General features: G+C 51.4%; 6 protein-coding genes across 6 annotated transcripts; 3 read left to right on the top strand and 3 right to left on the bottom strand.

The window, feature by feature from the left end:
• The first annotated feature begins 111 nt into the window (after positions 1–111).
• Positions 112–1,291, top strand: ASPVEDRAFT_832827 (putative short-chain dehydrogenase/reductase). Its single transcript, XM_040817351.1, has 3 exons — positions 112–270; positions 321–1,036; positions 1,115–1,291. The coding sequence occupies exons 1-3, from the start codon at positions 228–230 to the stop codon at positions 1,175–1,177; spliced, it is 822 nt and encodes a 273-aa protein (XP_040670855.1). The 5' UTR covers positions 112–227; the 3' UTR covers positions 1,178–1,291.
• A 113-nt stretch (positions 1,292–1,404) lies between these two features.
• ASPVEDRAFT_86456 (uncharacterized protein) lies at positions 1,405–4,057 on the bottom strand (the record flags this gene model as incomplete). The annotated part of the gene is made up of 4 exons (XM_040817850.1): positions 1,405–3,252; positions 3,315–3,749; positions 3,812–3,955; positions 4,010–4,057. 4 exons carry the CDS (start codon positions 4,055–4,057, stop codon positions 1,405–1,407), a joined length of 2,475 nt encoding a protein of 824 aa, XP_040670854.1.
• A 529-nt stretch (positions 4,058–4,586) lies between these two features.
• Positions 4,587–6,133, bottom strand: ASPVEDRAFT_86455 (uncharacterized protein; the record flags this gene model as incomplete). Its single annotated transcript, XM_040817849.1, has 6 exons — positions 4,587–4,799; positions 4,855–4,965; positions 5,018–5,287; positions 5,344–5,708; positions 5,759–5,895; positions 5,946–6,133. 6 exons carry the CDS (start codon positions 6,131–6,133, stop codon positions 4,587–4,589), a joined length of 1,284 nt encoding a protein of 427 aa, XP_040670853.1.
• Positions 6,134–6,368: 235 nt separating this feature from the next.
• On the top strand, positions 6,369–6,956 carry ASPVEDRAFT_31501 (uncharacterized protein; the record flags this gene model as incomplete). Its single annotated transcript, XM_040810486.1, has 1 exon — positions 6,369–6,956. The coding sequence occupies one exon, from the start codon at positions 6,369–6,371 to the stop codon at positions 6,954–6,956; it is 588 nt and encodes a 195-aa protein (XP_040670852.1).
• Positions 6,957–7,098: 142 nt separating this feature from the next.
• On the top strand, positions 7,099–8,388 carry ASPVEDRAFT_44632 (uncharacterized protein). Its single transcript, XM_040813093.1, has one exon. It carries the CDS (start codon positions 7,226–7,228, stop codon positions 8,261–8,263), a length of 1,038 nt encoding a protein of 345 aa, XP_040670851.1. The 5' UTR covers positions 7,099–7,225; the 3' UTR covers positions 8,264–8,388.
• A 573-nt stretch (positions 8,389–8,961) lies between these two features.
• ASPVEDRAFT_136969 (uncharacterized protein) lies at positions 8,962–14,063 on the bottom strand (the record flags this gene model as incomplete). Its single annotated transcript, XM_040807346.1, has 13 exons — positions 8,962–9,196; positions 9,253–9,627; positions 9,681–9,758; positions 9,815–10,433; positions 10,495–10,610; positions 10,663–10,858; positions 10,910–11,420; positions 11,487–12,268; positions 12,329–12,562; positions 12,626–12,905; positions 12,964–13,190; positions 13,270–13,777; positions 13,845–14,063. The coding sequence occupies 13 exons, from the start codon at positions 14,061–14,063 to the stop codon at positions 8,962–8,964; spliced, it is 4,380 nt and encodes a 1,459-aa protein (XP_040670850.1).
• Between the last annotated feature and the right edge of the window lie 759 nt (positions 14,064–14,822).

Here is a 14,822-nt window from a genome sequence, read left to right as displayed (position 1 = left end):
CTCCTCCGTGCACCAGGAATGGTTTTGAATGGTTTTGCAGGGGGGCAGCAGGGTCTGACGTATGCCGCTGTCGGAAGAATGCGCCCGAGCCGGCTTATACATCGTGGGGGTTTCCCCGCACGAGCTGCATTAAAATCTTTTACAACTCTTCCAATTCCTCGTAATTGCCTTCTCCATACTCAGTATTCCTATAGACACCCGCTAGACAGAGCTGCTACACCTAGACAATGGCCTTTGCCCGCAGACTAGCCATCATCCCCGGCGGCCTCGGTGCGATATCCTCTACAAGCATTCCCAATCTATACTAACATCACCAGGAGGGTTGGGTTCTCACATCGGCAAAAAGCTGCGTGCAGAAGGCGCCCGGATCGCGATCCTGTACGCTCCCTTCGAAGCCTCGAAGCGCGATGAGCTTCTCGCCGCAGGATACAGCGACGCGCCCGCCTCAGGCCCCAACGACATCCGCACGTACGAATGCGACATCACATCGCCCGACTCCGTACGCAACGCATTCACCTCAATCACGAACGAGACGACCGCCGCAGACCTCTCCGACCGCACGTTCCCCAGCATCCTCATCAATACTGCCGGTTACGTCTCCCTGAGCGACATGCACCTGACCCCGCCCGAGGAGACCCTCAAGCACCTAACTACGAACGTCTACGGCCCGATGCTCTGCGCGCAGGCATTCGCGAATCTCTACTTTGCTGCATCCCAAGCAGCCTCAGCGGATGACCCCGCGCCCCCAGGCCGTATCGTGAATCTGGCCTCCAAGGCGGCCCATGTCGCGCTGCACCAACACGGCGCGTACTGTGCGTCCAAGTCTGCGGTGCTGGGTCTGACGCGGTGCATGGCGAGCGAGTGGGGCCCTAGAGGGATTACGGCGAATACAGTGTCGCCGACGGTGGCGTGGACGGATTTGGGGAAGAAGGCCTGGGGCGCCGAGGGGGTGAAGGAGGCCCTGCTGGAGAAGATCCCTACGGGGAAGGCTTGTTTGCCTGAGGATGTTGCGGATTCGGTTGTTTTCCTCTGTCGGGTGAGTCTCTTCTTTCAAAATATTTTTTATTATTTTCGTTCTTGTTTTATGTGGTCTAGCAAGCTAACTTTGTTATAGGACTCGAGTGGCATGATTAATGGTGGAGATATTAAGATGGACGGGGGTTATACTATTCGGTGATTTAGGCCTTGGTGTGCAGAGCGAATAGACGAAGTATACATGAACTCCACTAAATAGAGCCTATTAACTCATCTCATTATTTATTATCAGTTACAGTGTACATACATTAACTTCAGTCATCCACCCTCGGTCCACTCCTCGGATATCCTAATCAGGCGATCCGCGACTCCTTCGGTAACTTCCTACCTGGGTCTTCCGGTATGGTCATTCTCCCCGATATACTGCCATTAAACCGCGGGTGTGTCAGTGTAAGGGACAGGGACCGTCTGTGCCAGTGGCCTCCTCAGCCCTAATCGAAATCGATCGACTCTCGACATCTTCTCCAACACCATCGTATCAACTCGCAGCACACTCTCCTTATACAGCGTCTGGCTCTTCCAGTCATACGAACACAGCAGTCCCCGCTGCATGCCGCCCTCGCTCCCACACAGGACAAGCGCAACAGGCGGCCGCACAGCAGTAAACAGCGTAACGGTCATAAGATTCGTATCAACAAGCGTAAACACCTTCTCAGCGCCGTATCCAAGCCCCTGGGATCTGGCGATGGTCTCTCGCACCACAGGATCAAGTGTCGGATCAATACCAATACACTCGGCCTGTACACTCTCATGTCTCGACAGCTCACTCGAATACGGGCTCCACTTGAACCTATTCAGATTCGTTCCGAAGATCATTGTCTCGATCTCAGCTTTATCCATGTAGCCCTCGAACCCAAACAACCACGGTTGCGCGCGCCACGGCTTCCCCGTATATAGAGCCCCCAGGAGGTACGGCGAGCACAAGACGGCAGCAATCGCCGGTATCATAAGCAGCCAGCCAAGTACAGTAAAGGGCACAAGCATTCCGCCCTCGGATTTGCTCACTCCAAGAAAGAAAGCACCTGCTACGAGGAACGCGGGCACACCGCGGATGGCAATCTGCGCAATCATTCGCTTCAGCGTGTTTCGGAGCATGAGATTGACAGGCGTGAATGACTTCCAGCGGATTGGCGCCGCGAATCCACCGCCTAGAATGACAGTGTCGTTCTCGCCGACGCCGTCGACCTGGCATAAAGGTGTAATATCCCAGAGACTCCGTGCCCAGGCGTCGTCAATGTGGTGCCAGGGTTGGTCTCTGTTCCGAGGAAGGAGGCAAATAAGGCGCTCGAGGAGCCGGTTGCTATCGTTTGCTAGGGAGAGGCGGCAAAACTCCTGGAAGGCAGTGTTCTCGGAGTTGACTCTTGGTCGTCGCCGGAGGAGGCCCATGAGGACGTATGTCAGATCACCCTTGAGGTAGGCCGTTGTGTTGTTTGCGCGAGTGCTCAGGCACTGCAAGGCAAGCGTGACCAGCTCCAATGGACTGAGAACAACAGAACCCTCGTAGTGGTCGACGAGTTGTCTGGAGTCTGGGGCATCGATCCATGCTTCTGCTGGGAAATTGCGCTTGGGCAGGAAATGAGGGTTCCAGATATCGCCACCGCGAGTGTAGATGGCGATGGGCCTGTCTGTTGGACTGAGTAGGACTTCTGGGAACGTCCACATGCGCTCTCCCCAGTGTTGCAGCATGGTCTTCATATCTGGATTCGAGGAAGGGTCTGTCGCCGGGGGTCCTAGAATGATGGCTAGGGAATGTGCTCCACGGACGATATCGCTGATTCTGTAAACGTCTTCGGAGACCTGCTCAGGTTCTGGCATGCAACTGCATGAGATCCAGTACGCTGATACTCCCGCCGTTTGTGCTGCGGCTGCAGCAATAACATGAAGCTCGTCCCAGTCCGCTGGGCCCTGAAATTGCGCAGAGGTGTAGGAGATGAAGAGGTATTGCAGGATAGCATCGCGGCCATGCTCTTCTTCCCAGTCGGCGACGCTTCTTATTTGTACTCCGTCTTCAGACAGGAAACACAAGTATCTCGGTCGCAATGGCCTCTCAGCAATGCCATTGATCTCCTCAGCTGCTTTCAACGAAAGCGCCGATGACCCTTGAGCCGCCTCGCGGGGGTTGCTAGGAATATATGGGTAACCCCAAAAATGATACTTGAACTGCTCATATCGCCCATTATTCCGTACCTCACCACCAAGATCTGCAGGCACAAACAACTGCCATGGATTAGCCCCATCCAACATCAGACTGTCAATGTGGAGATTGTCCAGCTACTCACCAAAGCCAGGAGCGCAAGGCAGGCTGGAAACCATTTCAGACAGAGCTCCAGGGACACGCTATCCTCCTTTCCTTCTATTATATCCTTCATGACCCAATACACAACGCGCATATGGATTGGAGTGACGCTTCGAATGCCCCTCCGCGACCAGGTTCCGTTCTTGGGCCCGCGTCGGACCTCGTCGGTTGCTTGGACGATAAGCTTGCGAAGCCGCCCATCCGTAGCACTCAGGTATCGGTCATCTTCTGGGCCAGTCCATATCCGGCTGAGGGCGTCGCGGTGTCTGTATGCGTTGCGATCGGCGTAGGCCAGGCCGGGGTTCTCGATGGGTCTGTCTACCCAGGGGAGGTTGGCGGTTACGCTGTTATTGTTGAGGTAGCGAGATACGTCAAGTTGCTGAAGAGGGCGCTTTCTTTGGTAGTCTTCGGAGGTATCCTAAGAAATTGGTTTCAGTTAGTTTAAGCATACTAGTATATTACACTGGGCAGCTTCGTTACCTCTGAGTATACATTGGCGTGGCTGCCAAGCTGACTGCTGCTTTGAGCTTCCATAGGATAGGCGCTGAGATCAATATGGTGTTCGTTTGAACCCGTCAAGCTGGGTGAGAATGGTTTTCGTGGTGCTGCTGGCTGTCCTTGAGGCTATGAATTGTTAACCCGGAAGACGCCGATCATGTCAAATATACGAGACTTTACCAGCTGGGATGACGCGCTTGGCGCTAGATCTGTCCGTGAATCCGACATATGGACTGGTGAGTGTATACGACTTCAGCAGGAGTCTATCTGGGATGTCAGACAGCGCTGAGCGGGCGAGACCAGGTCGACTAATAAGGGCATGCGACCTAGGCACTCGAGCCTCACTCGCCCTCCCCAGGAAAGAGGGTGAAATGCGCCAAGTGACATTTTGCCCTCACCCCACGACGAGGCTCTGGCAAAATAAAACATACTGTCTAACCGTGGAGGGACTGGTTTAATGAGGATCAACACGTCAAATTGCCCAACAGGAACGCCGAGAAGCTTAGAGGGACTTAAATCTCGTATTTCCCCATTATTTGCCCTCTGGATGGCGCAAATCATTTTATCATCACACCCTCCTGCATCAGCTTGTTACACAGGCGGCGCAGGCGGCGCAGGCGGCGCGGATGCGGCTTGCGCAATTCTGGTTCAGCTTTGCCTTATCACTCTGAGTACGGGGAACGTTGCGGCACTTTGTATGAGTTATTGCACGTATCAACTGTATGAAATATTTATTCTCATGGTTATTTCCTAATCTTCAGGTGGCTCCTTTCTCCTGTGCAAATGGCCGCAGCGCACGCATCCACGCGGCATGGCTTGCCACGAGCCCGTGCTTCCGCCACAAGGTCCATCCTAGCAGGACAATAAGTGTCAGCGGGATCGAAACTACCCAGAAGATCCAAAAGTCCTTTGACACCTCAATGGCGGAGTTGTCGTCGGTTACGTTGAAAAACTGGCTGCCAAAAATCGTCTGCGCTCCAGTCAGTAAACTTGTTGGCAGGGGCGTTGATGGTTGAAGTTCTTACTGATACAGTGGTTATGGGCAGGAATACTAATGTGACGAACGCGATTGTCGCCATGGTGTTGCTGTCCGCTTGGAGGAACTCATTTCCCTCTTGGGTTACAAGATGGAATGACTGGGCATATGAGCTACTGTCATTTTAGTTGATGGGTGGAGCGCGGCCTCACCAGGGCAATCACGTTCTGCATGCGTCTATCCAGACTCCTGAGGCGCAGCTTGACGCCTTTGAATTCTGCCTCGACCTGTGCAATGGTTCGCCTCGTTGCGTGGCCAGCGGCCTGGTCTGTAGTTCTCGGTGAGAGATCCTGGTGGTGACGAGCTAGATTCTTGACCGTCTCAAGAGCCGCTTCTGAGCTCTCCTGGAGGAATATGACGTGCTTTGAAATATTGTGAAGGCCAGTAAATGATTCTCTGTCATGACTCAGTCCGAGCGCTTTCTGTGGCGATGTTAGAAGAGTCCTCACTTGCTATATTGGGGAATGGGGATGCACACCATCTCAATCCCTGCAAACACTTTTGATAAATCCCACACTGCGTTATTCATGTGTGCCGACAACCGGTTGAGTATCACGACAAACAAACTCAGTGGATCGTGTGTAATCCCATTTTTTACAGCACTGTAGGTCAGGGTTTGCAGGCGGTTTATCACCATCTGTCCTCCAAAGCATATTAGAGTCACACCAGGGGAGGCTGTAGTAGGCTCAATCGGCCACCGCAGGAAGAATGCTGATTTCATCCACGTAAAATCGCTTTGCCTAATGGTGTCTTGATTTTTATCTTTCAGCCTGGGGTCTGCGATGACTGGCTCTGGTCCTGGGGTGACTGTGATGTTTTTGCAGAGATAGTTGAACCAGCAGCCTGAATAAGTCAGCTCTCTTGTCGCGATCGGACCGGAGTAGGTAGTTTACATCTATATCCATCATCTGAATCCAATGACCCAAATGAATGCGTCACTGCGCGATATTCTCCCTCCAGAAATGCCGTTGGGATGGAGTAGTGTTGAACCAGCCATAACACGCCATCGTCTTGCGCACTTTGCGGAAATCTATCTCTTCTCGTTAAACGCAGTCACATCTTTTAAAGTGGCAAACTAACATAATTCTAAGCGGGGGTTGAGAGTTCGCCAGCTGCCCAATAGACAGACTCTGGGCGACTGGATAATCAGCACCCTCAACCCAGTCTAGAGCCTGGATGCGGATGTCAGCGGCCGAGCGAGCCCCCAGTCTATTCTTCTCCAGAATGCAGCCCTCGAGGACCGTCGGATCATTGAATACTTGATCCATTGTGTGGCCGGTTGGAGATTTGGCAGGTAGATCGGTGGGATGGGTGACTGCCCCCCTTAATGTCGGTGGCAGGGATTAACTATCTTGGCTGCAGATGGACTGGTTGAGGCTGAGCCCGCCTGGGCAAGGCTGCGCGTGATCCTCCTTAAAATGCCCGGGACATTTCCACGTTCTTGTCCATCTTGCCAGAGGCTTGAATCGCTTCGTCTCGTGTTCACTGTCTTCCAAGACCATCATGCCCCCACCAGAAAAGCACGGCGGCGGCTATGTGCCGGCCCTCAGTGGACGGCTCTCGTTCCCCATCCAAAGACGATCTACAACCCAGCCTGAACAAAATGCAAAAGCGACTCCCAGAGACAGCTACCAGTACTTGGAGGGCTCAAAAGGTGTCTCTCACTCCACGAGAAATGAGCTGCATGGAGGGCGCTTTCATCCCCCTCCTCGAGCATACACCAGCAACCCCAAAAACAACCACAATCACAACTACAACCAGAGCCAACAGGCTCATCTTGGACGTCCAGCACGAGTAGAAACGATGCCTCATCTTCAGTATCATGGTAAGAATCATGGCGGTGCTTACGTACCCAATATTGCATGTTCGCCGTTTCACACGCGGAATCCCGCCGATTATCGCTCGAATACAACAGATGGCGCCTTTCCCGTCAGAAAAGACGGACCATATGGAGTGGGAGCGCCAGAAGAGGCTGGTCGTCGAGATGAACGGCATGGGGGAGGTTATGTTCCTGGGTTCAATACAGCTGGGACAAATATCCCGCGTTCGCAGGATGAACGAAATAGGTTTTTGAAGTACTTGGAAAGGTGAATTAGAATAGTCTTGTGTTTATTGAGCGTGTACGATAATTTAACAAATCTAGTGAAAACAGTCACTTGTCTAGGATCACGCACAGCTTCATCTTTTACCAGGAAAAATTCCCCAATATTTCAACTACTTTAACTGGATTAATATATGCAGTGCTTTGATGTGGATATTACCGCCTCATATACTGCTATTGCTGTATTGCTGCTTAGTGAGACCAGCAACCCCACTTCCATCATGAATCCTGCAAGGGTGCCACTTCCAACACTCACCATATGGAGCAGCTGAGAACAATAACGAGGATATTATGGGGCCCTCCCAAACCCTCCATACTATCTACCCTCCCAGTCGAGATATTGTTCATAATCGCGGAATTGGTTAATCTAGAAGATGTCGCGCGCCTCAGGCAAGCATCCAACTTCCTAGCCACTGCTCTAGAACCATACCTCTACGCCCACGCAGCAACACATAAACTACCGGGCAAGTCACGAATGGTTCTGGACTGGGCCGCTGAGAAGGGTCACATATCCGTCCTCGAGAAAATCGACAAATACGGGAACCAAAACGACAACAATCACCACGCTAGAACTACTATCCCACCCAAATGCAAAACCCGAGCACTCTCCCACGCCGCAAAGCGCGGACAGACAGACGCAGTAGCTATCCTTCTCCGGATGGGCGCAGAGATAAACGACACTGTCGCAGTCGAAGACAGCTACCAATGCCCAGCTCTCCATCGGGCCGCGAAGCACGGACACATTGAGACGGCGACACTCCTGCTCGATCGCGGGGCAGATATCCATATTCGATGCAACGCGAGCGATTCAGCGGCACTGGAACACGCCGCGCGGCTTGGGGAGCAAGAGATGGTTCTGTTACTCCTCGATCGGGGCGCTGATATCCACGCACCCGCGCTCGTAGCGAACGCTGTATTCGCGGAGAATATAGAACTCGTTCGGGCCCTGCTGGATAGAGGCGCCGCGATTGATGATTCGTGGCATTATCGGCGGTCTGCTATTCATTGGGCTATGCCGTATGGGAGGGTTAATATGCCGATGTTGAAGTTGTTGCTTGAGCGCGGGATTGACCCCAATGTGAGAGAACAGGAGCGTGGTGAGACGGTTTTACATTGGGCTGCGTATGAGGGAAATGTTGAGGTCGCCGCGCTTTTGCTGGGGAATGGTGCTGATCCTGATGTGGCTAATCAGCAGGGTAAAAGACCGTTACATGCTGCCATAGAAGGGCCCAGTAGCCAGAGTGATAGGGAGACGATTATTCGGTTGCTTTTGGAAGCTGGAGCGGACCCTGTCTGACGGCTGTCCTAACGGGACTCCTGTTGATTTAGCGAGGCGTTTGAGAGTACAGGGCACTATCATAGGTCTGCTGGAGACAGACACTCGAACTGTGAGAGAATATTGCAGGTTAATAAAGTCACGGTCTGGATACTTGCATAAAAGGCATTACATGTTGGAGCGGGGAAGTTGCGGATATCAGTTGGCCTGTCCGAATAGTGACTTCTCTCCTTAATCCGGGCTGGTCTCGCTTTTAAAACAGGGTCAACAAGGAGGCACTATCGAGTTAACAACAATCATGGCAACTTCTGAATTGTAGCTATTAAAACATTAAATTACTGTCGGTTATAGTTATAAAAACCTTTACTGGACCGTGTGGGCTATAGTTATTGTGACCAAGTGACTCAACACCTTATTAAGAGTCCAACTACCACTAATATATAACTTTAAACCTCACCTCGAATACCTTTATTCATCATCTCCCTTCGTAAACCGCTGTGGCCACAACTCAAATTCAACTACATTATCTCCAAATAAAAAGATAATCATGCCATTTATTCATCTATTCATATTTGACACATTAAAGCATTATCGTGGAAGAAGCCGGGATTTCGTGAGATTGACGCGTCTGCCTCTCAACGCGTCAACCATCATAACAAACGAACCAACGCCAAAAATACTTCACCGCCGGGACACATCCGAGCGGACTATCTCTCCCATCACCGCTGCTCTTCCTCAGACGATAGAGAATGAGCATATAGCTTACTGAATGCCGAATCACGCGTCAACAGTGAATACGGATCCTCGCACTCTATTACCTGTCCCTGGTCCAACACCACAACCTTGTCATAATCCAGAATGGTGTCCAGCTTGTGTGCCACGGCGAGAATGGTGTGGTTCGAGAATTTCTCCCGAATCACTCGTTGCATAGTCTGATCAGTCTTACTGTCCACACTGCACCACAACTGTTAATATCGGCTCACAAATGAAGGAGGAAGGGGTTATCATACTTGCTGGTGGCCTCGTCTAGGACGAGAATCTTGCTTGGGTGAAGGACTGCGCGCACAAGGCAGAAGAGTTGTTTCTGTCCGTGTGACAAATGGAGGTCATCAATGTTTACCGTGAGACCGCCCTTGTCCTGGACCACGTTCATTAACTGGACACTCTTCAAGGCATCCCAAATCGCCCGATCGGAGCTGGAACCAGTCGGGTCGGCATTCAGTCGAACGCTACCCTTGATGAAGACCGTATCCTGTGAGACCCCGTTCAGGCGGGAGCGGATTTCCTGACGAGGAATTGTCGAGATATCGAGACCGTCAATATCGATTGTACCCGAATTGAGTTCAATCATGCGAAATATACTTAGCATCAGAGATGTTTTGCCACTGTGCTTATCGTTAGCCTGAATCGGGTGGGACGGTTTTCTAACAGTTCTCACCTTCCTGTCCTCCCGCAGATTCCAACCTTCTCCCCTGGTCGAATTGAGAGGGAAACATCCTTCAACACAAGGTCCGAACTGTTTCCATGTTGTCAGCCTTCTAAATTATGTACAAGCCTCCCGCTTTTACATACCTGTATGCTGCCGAGACGTTGCGGAACTCAATGCCCCCCCGACTCGGCCATGTGGCTGGCACGGCATTGTTTTCGCATGACAGATCTTCCTTTTCCACCTTCGACGTGAAGTCTTTTACCCGCACGACAGAGCCGATATGCGTTTCCATGTTCGTCCAGAACTGGACTAGGAGCTTAACGGTCTGGCTGAAAAGGATTACGTTGAACAGAGCGACCCCGACGTAAGCGGCGTTGAGCGTACCCCTCAGGGCAACCACAAGGATGATCAAGACAGCGGCGATACCCGCAACAACAAGATCCAAGGTAAGGGTTAGCCAACGCTGAGCCGAGTACATTGAATAGAACGGACGCTGGGAGTAATCGAGTATTTTCAAGCTCCTTTCTTCCATTGCATCCTGCCACCCAAATGCCCGAAGAGTGACCAGCCCACTCAGGCAATCAGTAAAATGTGACAGTAATGGCGCCTTGGCTTCGATATCCAGAATTCGGAGCTGGCGAGATGTTCGCAAATACACCTTTTGTATGCCGTATAGCGATAGCAGGATCACGGGGAATGCGATCGCAGCATACACTGATGCCACGGCGACTAAGATCATTTGTGCGACGCATAGGAAGAACGCTAGGTGGATACATTTTAGCCCAATACTTCTCTTAGGGGGATCACTCCGGTGAGTACTTACTGACAACAACGTTGATGGCAGCAACGGGGAGCTCCATATCGATGAGCTGCAAATCCTGGCTGAATCTGTTGAGAATGGATCCGCTGTCCGTAGTAGACAGGAATCGCATCGGTGCACTGTCAACCGAATCAGTGACGAATCTTTCTCTTCAGGAGAGACATAACACACCTTAAAACAGTATCCAAAAGAGAGGCATGGAACCTTTCGCCTGATTTTGGCACCGAAGTTACGATCACATCCCAGCAGCTGACAAGCAGACAAATCATGGCCAGTCCTCCTTGCACAAAATAAATACCGACATAATGCTGGGTGTGCTCCCCAGGCTCTGCTGCATCCGCAGCAGCCCACCATTTCAGCCAGATACCTATGAGTCAACAAATTAGCCGTGCCATGGTCGAAAGAGCGAGTGCCTTACTTGGGAATGATATGCAGAAAACAAACCCGGCGATGGTGACTAGAAAGATCAAGGTGGGTATCCAACCGACTGCACGGATGTAGAACAGGTAGGTCCCCAAGCTGCCCCTATGTTTGTGTACATTCTCCTCACTCCAATCTTCTTTCTTGACTGGTTGGACCGATGTCCGGGAAGGCTTAGACTTGGGGACGTATTCCGTCTCGACAGTCGCATCCCAGTTTGGAGATGGCAGAGAGAAGCTTGAGATGTAGCCGGATTGCTCGGCGAGCTCGCCAAAAGACCCCGACTCTGTTAACCTCCGCTCTTCATTCAACACGACGATGTGGTCGGCATACGGGATGCGCTTGACCGAGGACGAAGCAAGAATAACTGTGGTTCCAGCTTCCCGCAGCAGTCCGTTCACTCCAAGCAGACTGCAGAAAATATGATTCTCCGTCGCCGCATCAAGACCACTAAATACATCATCGAGGATTAAGAGACGCTTTCGGGCGTAGATTGCCCTTGCCAGTGCCTATTTTAGACCGTTGTTAGTATCATACCCTTTTCCACGGGATAGAAAACAAAGTCGTTAACATACAATTCTTTGGCTTTGGCCACCGCTGAGTGCGACACCTCGACTGCCAATCATAGCCTGATCTGCCTGCGGCCATTGTGCAAGATCTTGTTCCAAAGCACATGCTCTGATGACCGTCGTGTACCAGAGGAGGTCGAACTCAGACATGGCCGTGATACTGTCACGAATAGTGCCATTCATGTGCCAAGGAGTCTGGTCGCAGTATGCGATGCTGTCTGAAGACATCTTGACCTTACCTTCAAGACACGGAACCTCTCCAAGTAGACCCTTCAACAATATCGACTTACCAGATCCGGAAGGACCGACAATAATTGAGAAACTCCGCCCAGGTAGAGTCATTCTGATAGCCTCAAGAATTGGCTCAGCTTTGGGGTCGAACCCGAAGCTTGCGCTCTCAACCATGATCATGTCCATGAGGGGGAGCGCGAATTTCATTTGACTGGATAGTGTGTTCTTGTCTTCGGTGAGTGTGAGGGTACTGGATGTGCTTGAGGTATCTCGCTTTTCTCGCAAACTTGTTACTGAGCTCCATCGAGGTGGCTCAGAGTCCGCTTGATGCGTTTCCTTGTTAAGGAACTCTTGGATTCGGGCGAAGGACCCAATAGACCCGAGGAACCCCATGAGGGCCATCACGAGAGACAAGAATGGATCGGCCAGGAGTGCGAATAGTGACAGCGATGTGTATACCATGTTAATATCAAGTGAAGGGCCATCTCCTGACTTTTCGGATATGGCAACAAATGCTGCGAATGACACAATGGGAGCGAAAATTCGGGTCAGCCATGCTGATTACCAAAGTTAGCAAGCATGCCCGACGGTCAGTGTATGGAGATTGGAATGGTTACCGAATGCCATGTTCCAGACCAGCAGCTTTCTAAAACCCCTTGAGATGTCCAACTCTTCTAACCGCAGGTTTTGAATCGAAGCCATGAGGGTTGGTTTCAGCCCTAATAACTTGACCCCCTTGATTGAGGCAAGCATGGCCCCAGTTGAGGAAATCCGTTTTTCAATAGCCTCAAGCCATTTTGCTTGTTTGGCCATCACACCGGACATGGCAACCATGGAACCCAAGAGAGCGACTAATGACGACAGTGTTAGCGCGGCCGTTCGACACTATTCACACCAAGCTGGACGGAGCTTACAGATGGCAACCCCAATGGGAACAGCACACGCGATGCCCAGTTGTCTTTCTAAAAGAACAATAGCAAGCGCGATCTCAGTAGCGTTCGCCCAGATTTCATGCATCGTCTGCCATCCCTGGACGATCCTTTCAATGTCTGCTGTCATTAGGGTTAAGGAAGCTGCCGGATCGGCATCCTGGATCGACAGCACGCTTGCCTTTTTATAGATCAGCGAAACCAACGCACCACGGACCATAGTGATCGCACGGTATGTTAGATGCTGCTGTTGACTCATCATAATCTTGATGTCCACTGTTAGTGTCTTATTTGAGGACCGGAGATATGCAGGTTCAACATACAGCCATTCCAACGTAAACCAGTACATACGCGCCGATTAGTCCATATCCGATGTGCGTTGATTCAGTCGACACTTCCTCCGCAGACAGCTCCATGGCCTTGTGGAGAAGAAGGGGCTGGCAGAACGTCAATCCAATCATACACAGCCTAGGTGGAATAACTGCCAAGATCGACCATTTGAAAGTCTTGAAGACAACGCCGATGAGCGAAGATTTGCCGTTTTGGTTTTCTGGACGAAAGGTTAGCGTTGTACGAAATGTCTTGTCCGGATTATCAACCTTTGCTCCATCGGGAATCCAACAAATCACGCAAACGAGGCGACTCTAATCTCTTGTCTAGAGTATACAAATCTTCGACCTGCAGTGTCTTGCGGAAACCCATGAGGAACAGCGGATTTAACCACCAGAAAAATGCCCTATTGGCGAGGCCCGCGCATGCTTCTGCTGGATAGTGCTTATACTTGTCTTTGAGGATGGCTTTCTTCTGCCATGACTCCAACAGGACAAGAAGGGTCTTGATCCCGATAGCGAAACTGGCGACGACTGCCATCAATTTGTTAACATCCCCGCCGTCGCGCAGCCATAGCGTTCTTGTCCGCGCAGCATCAAAGGGGAGAGTGACCAGCAAATAGAGCTCCAACAGGAATGCCGGACGCACACTGCGAGAGTGCTCTATGTATGAAAGGACACAGAGAATTATGGATCCACAGCCCATAATCAGGTTGGATGCAAAGGAAAGCCTCGTTTTTTTAGCATTTGGCAGGGCCCACAGAACCGCTTGCAGGAACTGCAATGCGCTCCAGAGAATCCATGCAACCTGCTCAACACAGCTTGTTAGCATGAAGACACCGGTGAAAAAGGACACAGCCAGATTCAACACATACCGCCTTGTAGATTGGTCGCTTTGAGTGCTCGATCTTACTGGTGGTTCGAAGTAAGCCATATATCCGAAAAGGAGATATGACTATGGCGAGGACGATTGGTAGGATACCTAGAACGACTTCTTCGAAGAGCAGCGTGAAGTCGAACCCTCCTCGACAGGTCGATGCGTGAACCTTCCAAGAGTCGTCCACGCCGGTGCAATAAGTTGCGTGGTCTGTCATATTGAGAGGTAAAGATGAGGGTGAGGGTAATCGGATGAAGGAAGAGGTATGTCGATCTCCTTGAACTTCTTTCGGGGCCTCGCAGAGATATATGGCACACAAACTCGGCGCCGTGGATCTAACCTCGAGAGGATAATGAGGGATAGAGTCAAACAAATCTATTTTCGTCAACTCGTCATTTGTTCGAATATGGGATACGAGATGCTACTTTGTGGCAATGTCATCCATGACGAGCGACTGAGAGCTCAAGTGGATGGCCTCTGCTCATGGTCATAGTTCTCTGGCTCAATGATTCGCCAATGTGACTTCTGGATGGGGGCGATGAGGGGAATCACATCCTCCAAATTCTCCGCAGCAGACAAGGCATTGCCCTACTCACGCGGCCAGAGCTTGCTCCAGCCCGTGGCCGATAAAACCCTTTGAAGCGGCCCTAGGAGCGAGTACGAGTGAGTGTCCACACGTATCTAACCATGATTAGGGTATTGCATTGTAGATCGTCCTATGTATAGATATACAACCGGGATATCCATTTGGCCTCAGCCAGAGGTGGCTTGATTTGATGGCCCGGCTCGCGTGGTGGTTGGCTTGCTATGAGCTTAGCATTGCACACCTCGTATATCAGCGCAAACTAGAGCAGCAACGGAAAGCAAGCGAGCTCAAAAAGCCATAGATTCCTTGGCCGACGGGGAGGGTGCACAAATAACGGTGAAGGCGTGCGCCTCGTGGGGTGTGATGATCTGGCAAAGCCGTGGAGCAGAG

This window comes from Aspergillus versicolor (assembly GCF_001890125.1).
Source record: "Aspergillus versicolor CBS 583.65 unplaced genomic scaffold ASPVEscaffold_8, whole genome shotgun sequence".
Classification (NCBI taxonomy): domain Eukaryota; kingdom Fungi; phylum Ascomycota; class Eurotiomycetes; order Eurotiales; family Aspergillaceae; genus Aspergillus; species Aspergillus versicolor.
The sequence above is the reverse complement of the archived record's forward strand: the minus strand, read 5'-3'. Positions and strand labels throughout refer to the sequence as shown.

What these genes read in the sequence shown, in the direction of transcription:
- ASPVEDRAFT_832827 (XM_040817351.1), top strand. Translation starts at nt 228, where the DNA reads ATGGCCTTTGCCCGCAGACTAGCCATCATCCCCGGCGGCCTCG. An exon ending in CATCATCCCCGGCGGCCTCG is followed by an intron (nt 271 to 320) that starts GTGCGATATCCT and finishes CATCACCAGGAG; the next exon opens with GGTTGGGTTCTCACATCGGC. An exon ending in CGGTTGTTTTCCTCTGTCGG is followed by an intron (nt 1,037 to 1,114) that starts GTGAGTCTCTTC and finishes ACTTTGTTATAG; the next exon opens with GACTCGAGTGGCATGATTAA.
- ASPVEDRAFT_44632 (XM_040813093.1), top strand. Translation starts at nt 7,226, where the DNA reads ATGGAGCAGCTGAGAACAATAACGAGGATATTATGGGGCCCTCCCAAA.